At 62.8% G+C, this 10,667-nt stretch overlaps 1 protein-coding gene across 2 annotated transcripts; it reads right to left on the reverse strand.

The window, feature by feature from the left end:
• Nucleotides 1–1,054: 1,054 nt before the first annotated feature.
• ZBTB45 (zinc finger and BTB domain containing 45) lies at nucleotides 1,055–7,132 on the reverse strand. 2 transcript variants are annotated; one of them, XM_080829544.1, is made up of 3 exons: nucleotides 6,953–7,132; nucleotides 3,593–4,868; nucleotides 1,055–1,869 (listed from the first exon to the last, which is right to left on the reverse strand). In XM_080829544.1, the coding sequence occupies exons 2-3, from the start codon at nucleotides 4,866–4,868 to the stop codon at nucleotides 1,613–1,615; spliced, it is 1,533 nt and encodes a 510-aa protein (XP_080685670.1). In that variant the 5' UTR covers nucleotides 6,953–7,132; the 3' UTR covers nucleotides 1,055–1,612. The 2 variants fall into 2 exon arrangements, with proteins under 2 accessions (XP_080685670.1, XP_080685671.1); XM_080829545.1 differs by lacking the exon at nucleotides 6,953–7,132 and adding an exon at nucleotides 6,469–6,687.
• Between the last annotated feature and the right edge of the window lie 3,535 nt (nucleotides 7,133–10,667).

Genomic DNA, 10,667 nt, shown 5'->3' on the forward strand with positions numbered 1-10,667 from the left:
CCTTAGTCCCACCCCTCCACCCCAGGGGTGTTGACAGCAATGCTTCTGGCCTCAGGACTCCACCCACCAGCCTTTTTTTTTTTTTAAAAACCAGACTTTTTCACTGTGCCTGCCTCTAGCCAGGTACGTGACTGGCACTCAAATTCAGTGCCTAAATTCAAGCCCAGTTCTTATATCCCCACCCCCAGGCATCCATGGGGACTATCCTTGGGGTTCAGGAGGCTAAACTCACTGCCCCCCACAAACGTGGGCAGGACAGTCTATGAATGGTTGGACCAGAAGCCCTTAGCCCTTCATCTCTTGGAGGCAATCACAGAGGGGGAGCTCAGAGAGGTGCTGTCATTGACCTGGGAGCCTGCACGTCTTCAGTTCAAACCCCTCTCCAACTGCTCTACATTCTTAAGACAGGATGCCCAGGGTCAGGTGCCCCCATGTTCTGGAAACAGATGACTGGCTACTTTCTGGGCTGACAGCCGACGTGATACAGGGTCTCGTGACACTGGTTTGCTACTAGGGATCAGTATTTTTGGTCACCAGGTTAGCAGCCCAAGGGTTCTGGCTGCCGCTCCCCTTTAGCCCCCCTTTCCCTGCGCTTCAGATACCAGGGTAGGCATCCTGGGGCTCAGATGCCCACCTGCCTGGCCTCAAAGACTCCCTGGATGCGCCACCCCGCCCTGGGCAAGGAAGGTGCTCAACCATTGTGCCCATGAGAATGGGTAGCGGAGCCTAAAGCCCAAAGGGCTTTGACGTTCTGGTGGGAAAGGCCTCAAAATCTCCATCTTTTCCACATATGGCTTCCCCCTTCCAAGCGCACCTCGGCTGGCCTACACCTCTCCGCACAGGACCGAGGGCTCTAGAAGAGTCAAGCGCCAGTCATATAAGCATCCCATTCCCACCCGGAGAAGAGAAGCATGAGTGGCCAAGCGGACCGTCCTGTCTCTGCCCAGGGAGCCTAGGAGGTTAGGGTTAGCTGCCCAGGGATGGGGGCACTGAGCCCCGATGCCCACAACCAGTCTGTGATGGTGAGAAATGAATGGGTCTGGGAGTTCACAGCTTCCGAGTTTGGAACCCATGGCCCACAGTACTTTATTAGAGAGCGGGGGTCCTGAGGCCCTGTCCCAGTCCACGATGGGTCCACCTGAGCCCCCTAGAAGCCAGACTGAGGGAGGGGTAGTTCAGGATCATGTCCAGCTTGACACTGGGGCAGAGGAGCAGCTCCAGAGCCCAGCCCCATCAAGCCACAAACCTTGGGCCTGGCCCAAGGGTCTGAGCAGCCAGTCTAGAGGTGATCCAGTTCTCAGGGATGGCCGGTCCCTGACCAACCCCCGCCCGCCGCCATCAGGAGGGTCTAAGGAGGAGGGAGGAGAGGAGTAAGGCAGGCTGGACCCCTGGTCAGGTCTGGGGAAAAGGGTGGAAGGAGAAGGAAGGCCTGCGCTCTGGGGAAAGTGCGGTTTGACGGTGGCAGCGTGGTCCAGGCGTCTAGGCAGGTATGAACCGGTCCCGCAGCAGCCGTGGCCTAGTTCCACCGGACGTCCCCATCCCGGCGAAGGGCGGCCGACCGCGCGGGGGCGTGGTCAATCCCGCGCCGGGGGCAGCCGGGCCCGGAACCGGATCAGGGCGCCGGGTGCGCGGCCAGGTGGCGCTCGAGCAGCGCGCGGTGGGAGAAGACCTTGCCGCAGGCGGGGCAGGGCGCGCGCTCGGGCCGGTGCGTGCGCATGTGCACGTTGAGCGAGCTCTTCTGCGTGAAGCGCTTGGCGCAGACCGCGCACTGGAAGGCGCGCACGCCCGTGTGCGTGACCATGTGCTTCAGCAGGTAGTCGCGCAGCGAGAATGATCGCCAGCACACGGCGCACTGGTGGGGCTTCTCCCCTGTGGGCGACAGCGCATGCCGCGCACACATGTCAGCTGGGAAGGGGCTCTCCCCTCTCCTCCCGGAATCCCCCTCTCCCGTTAGGGACACTCCCTCCCGGGACCGCCCCTCACTCCCGGACCTTCCTGCTCAACAGGGACCCACCCCCAACACCCCCACTCAGCGGGGACACCCCTGTCCCAGACCCTTACCGTCATACCAGGATACCACTGTCAGGGGCCCCCAGCTCTAGCAGGTACCCTCCGAACAGGACTCCTGCTGGTCTGGGGTAACGCTGCCCCTCGTGACTGACCACTGAGGTCTCTCCCCACTTCTAAGGACTTCCCCTCCCCCCACTCCTGCGATGCCCATGGTGCATTCCGTACTCTGCTTGCTGTTCTGAGGACAGTCTTGCAAGGCCCGGTGGGCTTACGCTGGGAGAGACGGAGGCATACCTGCCCCCTTCCTACTGGAAGCCCCTGTTGCCCAGAACCTTTGTCTGCTGGCAGCTATAATGTTCCTGGGGTGACAGCACAGGCGGTGTTGGCTCTTAAATAATCAGGTATTAATAAAAAAAAAAAAACCCATCTCAGTGGCAGAGGGACTGCAGGGCAATGCCTGGGCAGGGGGTTCCCCCAGACCAGCCAGGCCTGGCACCTGGCTAAGGCGACACAAAGCTCCAAATCTTGGCTGGCACTACCTTGAGGCCCCTGGCAGCTCTCCACAGGCTGAACACCTATGCCTGTATCCTCTCCCCTTCATCTCAAGACAGCCAGGTGGGGATGATGATGTAAACCACATCTCAGTCACTCCTCACCTCAGAACACTGATGCCCTCCCATCCATTCACAGTGAAATCCCCAATTCCTGGCCCTGCAGAACTCCCCACTCCACTCCCACAGGACTCCCAGCCAAATCTTTGCTTTTCCTAACATTCAGTTCAGCCCTGCAAGCAGTCTTTGACACTCCATACCCCTGTCCTCCACCTGAGCCCCTAGGGAATCCCCCCCACACCCCCCCCACACCCTGCAACACACCCAGGACTTGCCAGCCACCACCTCAGCCTCTAGTGCCACAGTCTCCACTTGCTCACCCTAGCACACTCCCTGTCTCTCCCTCAGCCACTGCAGAGCACCTCCTGGATGAGCTGAGATTTTAGGGGACCGCCCCATGGTATTCAATGAGCTTCCCTTTCCTCCCTCTGCAGCTGCAGGGTCCCCACAATGCAGCCCCGTCTGCCACCCCCAGCCCTGATCAGGGCACCTCTCTGCCTACTCTGCATGCTTTCCCTAGGCCAGCGAACTCATCCTCCCTCCCTCCAGTCTGTCAATGAACCCAGGGACAGCCAGAAGACCCAGGAGGCTCCCTGCAGCACTGCTTCCCAACCTGCTATTTATGCCTGCCAAGGCTCCGTTCCTCCAGATCAGCCCAGATAGTGGTAAAGGCCTCACTGCCAGCTTTCCAAAAGCTCTGGGCAAGTTCCTGCTCCTTTACCCAGCCTTAGGATTCCTCCTGCACCAATAAGTCGAGGTAGGGGACTTGCAGGAGTGCCTGCTTCTCCAAGTGGAGGGGCTTCCCCTCCCCCCTACATGTCACACTCGGTGCTCAATTTCCAGGCTCCCCTGGGGTCACGAAAGAGCATCAGACCCGAATGAGTGCCTCCACCCCACTTGCCCAGTGCCCAATCCTCCCTCAGGCTTGAATCTCTAATGACCAAGGGGCTCCGAGACCCGTCCCGGCTCACCGGAGTGGATGAACATGTGCTTGGTGTAGTTTTTCCGTGAGCTGAACGTCTTGCGGCAGTGACTGCATTCATAGGCAGGTGGCTCGGCGGCACCTGGGGCTCGGGCAGGGGTGGCCGAGGGGGCCGCAGCAGGAGCAGCGGGCGGGGCCGGTGCATCCCCCGGAGGCGCGCTTGGGGCCGCATCTGGCTGGAGCGCGGGGTAGAAGGCGGAGGAGAGTGCAGGAGCGGGCCCCGGGGGCGCGGGAGAAGGCTGCGCAGGCGGCCCGGGAGCGCCCAGATGAAAAGGGAAAAGCGAGACTGGGGGGCCCGGGGTCTTCACGCTGGGGACGCGGGATCCGGACAGGACGCAGTCAGGCGCAGCCGGGGTCTCGGGGGGGCAGGCTTCCGCGGCGGTGCCATCCTCATCTTGCCAGGCGGACACGTAACTCTCCGGGAACACGTCCTCGGCCGCCGAGGCACCCCTAAGGAAGTCCCTCCCGGCGCCGCCGTAGTCCGAGAGGCCGGCGGGTGCGGGCGGCTCCTCACACGCGCTGTCAGGGGCGGCGGTGAGGAAGCCGGCGGCGCAGTCGGGGAAGGAAGGGGGCGCCTGGCCCTCTCCGGGGCCGCCGCCTTCACCGTCCTCGCCGTCGGTTTCATCGTCGGTCTCCTCGTCGCAGTCGCCGCCGTCGTCTGGGGCCGCCGGTAGGGCGGGGTCCTCCGACCCCTCGGCCTTGGTGGGCGCGGTGGGCGCGGGCAGCTGCAGGCGCGCTGGCTGGCGCTGCTTGCGGCTATGCGCGGCGCCTGGGTGGCCCGGAGGGCGCGCCGCGAGCAAGTGGCGCAGACGGTGGCGTAGCTGCGCGGGCGCAAGAGGTGGGGGCACGGGTGTGGGGAGGGGCGCGGGCGCGCCCGGCACCGGGGCGCGGGCGCGGGCAATGATCTGCGTGCATTCGTCTATGACCGTCTGAATGCGCAGCACCGACGCGGCTGTGAGCACCTGCAGGGCTTCGCCCTGTGCCACCACGAGCGAGCCGCTGTAGAGGAACTCGACGAGCTGGCGCACCGTCTGCGCCGGCACCACCGGTGGCACGCGGATCTCGGAGTGGCCGAGAAGCAGCTTGTCCTGGAAGAAGGGCGAGCCAGCAGCCAACACACAGCGGTGTGCACGCAGCGAAGCCTCGCGGATCCTCACGGTCACGTCACAGAAGTGACCGCCCAGCCGCTGCCCGTTGAGTGTCTCAAGCAGCGAGCGGGAGAAGTTCTGCAGGTGTATATGGTGCACTGCCTCTGCCGCCGCCATCTGCACCGCATGAGGGGATGGGGGTGGGGGGAAGGAGGTCAGCGGGGGACACCCCCCCACTGTCCCTGTCCCTTGAGCTCTTGAGCAGGACAAGGCCCATAGGCACACCACAACCCCAGCCTTTGTGAACCTCAGCCCTCCCAAAAAGGCCCGACAGTTCTGTCCCCCACACACCACACCGGCCTCGCCTAACCCCACCCCCAGTCTCCAGGGCCTCCGCAGCTCTACCTTGGAAGCACCCAGAACACCCCCTGCAGGAAGGCTGGGAATACCCCAGACCTGCCTCCCTCCCAGTCTTGCTTACTTCTCAGGGGAGGGTCCAGAGCTCAAATTCCCCTATACGGGTCCACCCCCGCTTCCCCAAACTCCAAATCCATAAACCTTCCCAAAGTCCCCCTTCAATGGGGCAGCTCTGGGGAGGAGACCGCAGGGGCCCATACACAGAACTGGCTGCCACACCTACCCACTCCCCTCCCTGGCCAGCTGTGACTCCTCCCCAAGCAGCTTTTTGATATTCCTTTGCCACATCCCCCCTCCTTGGAGCATCCAAGGCCCTGTGGAGACCCAGGTCTGTTGGCTTGGAATTGGGTTATGTTAACTAGGGTATACAGAGGTCTTCTGGCGGGTGGGATGGCATGACCTGCGTCCTGGGCTAAGCAACTCAGGGTGTGCATAGTCACAGAGGATTGAGAGTAAGTTGGGCATCAGCCTGACAAGTGCCCATAAGAGAAGAATACATTGTCTCTGGCCAACCCCCACAGCAGGTAGGGAGGAACCTCTTGGGGCCTGGTTCTTGGACTCCCGATATGGCTTGCAGGGCACAGGTGTTGGGGTGGCACAGAGAGAGGACTCGTGTGGACTGTGCAGGGTGTGTGGTTGGGAGGGCAAAGGTGGTGCAGCAGCGGCCTCCAGATCAGGATGATTCTTGTCAAAATTGTGGCCTCCTAGTTCTACCTAATTTGCCCACCGTCAGACGCTGGAAAGGGGAAGGGACACCATCCCCCAGGAAACCCCAGGAATTTTGAGAAGCTCTGCTACTTCATGGGTCAAGCAGGTCCCATGCTGACTAGGGCTCAGTCTTCCGTCTGTCAAAGATGGGATACCTGGCTCATCCTGCACCCAGCCCCGCGCACCCCGATCAGAGAACGGCTGGAACAAGGACGCACCCTGACACTCACCCCCTCTCCACCGGCCCGGCGAGGCCGGGTCCCACAGCCCTGGAGTGCAGCCTCTCTTAACCTTCCGAGTCTAACGGGGTCTCGGACTCACCCCCTCCGGTTCCTCACCCCCAGGTCCCCTTTCCTCTTTGGGGGCCAGCCCCCCGCCCCCTGCACGCTCCACATCTCACCCCATCACGGACCACTTCGCACACCTCCACTCCCCAGGCCGAAGGAGTCTTCCCCCTTGGGTTCCCCGCCTCCCGGCCTATTCCCCGCGCCACAGGCAGAGGGAGCCGGAGCACGCCCGACAGCTAGGGACCCTCCCGGACTCCGCGCCCTCCACGGCCACGACAAAATTCCTGGCGATTCTTCAAACGCGCCCGGTGTGTGCACGTGCCGTTACCTGCGCCCCAGCCCCTTCCCCGTCTCTATTCACGCACCGTCCAGAGACCTTCAGATCCGCGCCCGGGCGGCGGGGGCCTGCGCACCGACCCGCACCCGCACCCGCGCCGCCCGCCGCCTCCGGCCCTCCGCCGCACGGCTCCTGGCCCCGGCTCAGTCCCGGCGCAGCAGGGCCTTCTCGGCGCCGCAGAACAAAGGCCCGCCCTCCCGGGTGTGGCGCCGCGTGGGGGCTGCCGCGCCGCGGCCCGCGCCGTGCGCCGCGCTCCAAGCCCCCTCCCCCATGCTCGGCTCGGCTGCCCGCGCCCCAGCCGGAACGCGGAGGCCCCCCTCGCACACGCCCCGGCGGCGCCCGCGGCAGACCCCAGCCAGCCCGGATTTCCCGCCTCCGCGCGACCGCCGGGGCCAGGCCCCCATCCCGCAGCGCCCCCTCACGGCCGCGGCGTGCGCGCCACGCCCAGCGCCGGCGCCCCTCCCCCGGCCCGCCCGCGGGCCCTGCGGCGGCGGATGCCCGTCGCTCCGCACCTTCGGCTCCTCCGCGGCGCTCGGCCGGGACTTGGCCTTCTCCCGCTCGGCACCGACAAGGCCGCACTTTCGGGGTGCGACGCCGACGGAACTCAAGTCGGCGGCCGCCGTGGGGCCGGGGAGCGCTCGGTCAGAGCACGTTTCCGGTGTTTCTATGGCGATCGGCCGTCGCGGCCGGGCCGCTCTTCCGGCTCTAGCCGGAGGGGGAACTGAAGTCGCCGAGGCTCGGGCGGCCGGGCAGCGGGGGAGGTCGGAGCCGGAGCACGCTTCCGGCGTGGCCCGAGGCGCGGGATGAGGCGGGGCCTGCGCTGTCAATCTCTGGGCCGCGCTCCCGCGCGCTCCCCGCGGGGCTGGAACTGGCGCGCGGCCGCGGAGGCCGGGAAGGCGGTCGGGAGCCCAAGGTAGGTCTCGGCCGGCTTGGACTGCACTGCGACCCCAGGGGACGGCCTTCTGCCCGTAGCAAGAGTGGAACCAGCCGTAGGTCCCCCGGACTCCAGCCCTGCGGGGAGAGCAGCGGAGTGACGGGCAGACACCACCCCAGGCCCCGGCTCCCATCGTCCGCCCCCGAGCCTGGGTCCCAGGCGGACGGTGGAGGCGGCCGGTCTCTGTGCCCCTGCCCCGTCCCGCACACACCGGGCGCATCTGCCCCGGGGCGAGCGGTGAACGACGGTTCCCTTCTGCACGCAGCACTTGGGACGCGCGTCGGAGCAAGGGGAGGGCAGGGGTGAGATGGGTGGTGCGTCTGCCAGGACGGGGGGCAGCAGAAGTCGCTTTAGGAGACCGTCTGCGGGCGGAGGAAACGGCCTTGGTTTTCGAGGACCTTGAGATGGGGCGGGCTATCCAGGACACAGTGAGCCAGGCCGGGGGGCTGGAGGGGTGGGCTGGCCCCGCTTTATACTTTGCTCATGGGGGCTAGAGGCAGTCGGGAGGACAGAACGGTCAGAAGAGTCCCGGAGACCTCGGTGGACCCCGTGCCTCCTGCAGCGGGTGTGGAATCCAGCATGGGGGTAGGGGTGCCGACTCAGCATCCAGGATGAGGACGAGATCCGAGTACCAGCCTCCCGCCTTGGGCCGCTGTGCTGTAGACGCGTTGAAGGTCGGGAGGGGAACCACTGTCCCCACTGGCAGTCCATCCTGTGGCCCATGCCCCGAGGAACCTTGTTAAACCCCAAGTCTAAGGACCTCAGTGTCCTTCTTCAGAATCTGGGCCCCTCAGAATGGCCTGCCCTGCTGCCTGGGTCTGCTCCATCCAACCTCAGTGGTCCCTCTCCAGTCCTATCACTCCTCATTCCTCGGCTCTGTGGTTCTGCCTACCTCGAGGCTGGCCTGTGCTGTTCCCCCTTTTTGTAGCACTTGCTCACATGGTTCGGCCACGTCCACGCCTCTAGGGACTCTCCCTGTCTTCTGTCCCAGGACCTGTAGAGGTGGGGGTCGTCTCTGTCCCTCACCTTGACAGACAGCTACTGCTGCTACCTCAGCAGAAAGAGAGGCCCTAACATCAGCCTCATCCTCTTGTGGGCCTGATTCCGCAGGGTTCTGAGACGTTGTAAGCCGTCTCCTGGAGGGAGGCAGAATTCGAAAAATGCCCCCCTCCAAGATTCTGTGCGCAGGACTTACATATAGTTGCAGTACCTGGCAGATATAATTAAGGTTGACAGCCCGCTGGCCTTGAGATGAGATGATCCTTGATTGCTTGGCCCAGCCAGCGGTCATCATAGGGCGTTTAAAAGCAGATGAGGAGGGGCGCGGGGGGGGGGCTCAGTGGGTTAAAGCCTCTGCCTTCGGCTTGGGTCATGAACTCGGGGTCCTGGGATTGAGCCCCGCATCGGGCTTTCTGCTCGGCAGGGAGCCTGCTTCCCCCTCTCCTCTGCCTCCCTCTCTGCCTACTTGTGATCTCTGTCTGTCAAATAAATAAATAAAATCTTAAAAAAAAAAAAAAGCAGACGAGGAAAGCAGAGAGAAGTAGAAGTAGAGGGATTCCACCCGCTTTGAAGCTGGAAGAGCCCATGTGACAAGAAATACAGCGGGGAGCCGAGAGTCCACAAGGCCCACATGACAGCCAGGGAGGATATAGGGGCTTCAGTCTACAGGTGCCTGGAGCTGGAATCTGCTGACGGCCTGAAGGGGCTGGGAAGCCAATGTTCCCGCAGAGCTTCCCGGAAGAGCCCCCAGCCCTGCCCAGAGCTTGATTGCAGCCTTTGTGAGACCTGGAATCGAGGACGCTGCCTGGGTTTCTGACAGGTAGAACAAGAAGCTAATAGATAGTTGTGTTAAGCTACTGAGTCTGTGGTACTTTGTTATGTGACAACAGGGAATGAATACAGCCGCCGGAGGGTCGGGGCCTGCCCGCAGTGAGTTTCTGCTAAACGCTGCTGTTTCCCATCTGACGCTGCTGTTTCCCATCTGACGGATGCCTTCCCCTTGCCTCTCCCTTGCTCGGTGCTGCTTTGTTTCTGCTTTACAAGGCTTTATCAGCCACGTTGGTGGTCTCATTACCCTGTGCTATAAGTGGAGGGACTCGGGGGTGAGAAAGAGAGGGCATGATCCAGACACGTGGCTGGAACATCAGGCGGGTGGAAAGGCATGCAGGAGAGCTTTGAGGAGGGCGGGTGGCCCTCCCTAAAGTGAGGAAAGTGAGTGAATTGTGGGCCGAGCTGCTATGGGGATTGTGGAGCTGTGGGAGGAGAGGGGGAGGACCACAGTCCCAACTGCATGTTTAAAGGACCCGTGGGTAGTGGGTCTTGTGGGGCAGCAAACAGAGGGGGCCTAAAAGGCAGCAATGGCGGCTCATACCTCAGCAGGGAAAGCCAGAAGAGGACAGACTCAGGGCAGGAAGGAGAGGACATGGGTGGCTTCAGAGGAGGTCTTAGTGGATGAGGATGAGGTGGAGGACCTGACCCAGTGGGAGGCAGGAGGGAGAGGCACAAACTCTGGCCAGTTCGGCAGCCGTGGAGGTGGGAGCTGCAGCCTCCCCTGACGCAGGCCTGGAGGAGACGTGGATTTTGCTTTCCTCTCTAAAGACCTTATCACAGGGGTTGTGGGTTGTGCGTTTTGAGGAATAAATAGTATATCCAAGGACACAGGTTTAATAAGCCAAGGAGGGGGTCAATGTGGCCTGCAAATACTGGACATTCTGGGCCGGGTCCTGGAGTCTTAAAGGCAGTACGATAAGAGACAGATGGCACCAGCTGATGGACAGTCGAGGGAAGAACCTGTGAGGTTGCGATGGTCACAGACACGTGAACGGAGAAGAAATTAAACTACTCATTGACTGGGCCTCCTCGGCAGCCAAGAGGCAAGAACCACTGTCCCCGACACCCCCACACCCCTCACAACCAGAGGCACAGCTTAGGTCAGAAGGCTCAGTCCTGCTTCCTGCCCAGTCTATTCCTAACCTCCCTCTACCCTCCATCACTAGCCAGCTTCTCACACAGGGTCTCCTTCTGTGGCTGCCGCTGCCCACAGGTAAAGTACCGCTCAGGTCCCACTGTCTCCCAGCCTAGCGCTACCTTCCTGGGGCTGGATAGTGCCAGGTGTGGGGTGCAGGTTCCAAGATTCAAGTACTCACCACAGGCAGCCAGGAGCTTCCCCTTGGCCCAGGGGTTAGGTACAAAGCACCTCTCTGGAAGAGTGCTTCCCGGTACAAGGCGGATAGGGGAGGGACTGAGGGAGGTCCCAGGCAAGGCAGCTACCCTCCCAAAAAGACAGAGGCAAC

This window comes from Martes martes, assembly GCF_963455335.1.
Source record: "Martes martes genome assembly, chromosome: 17".
Classification (NCBI taxonomy): domain Eukaryota; kingdom Metazoa; phylum Chordata; class Mammalia; order Carnivora; family Mustelidae; genus Martes; species Martes martes.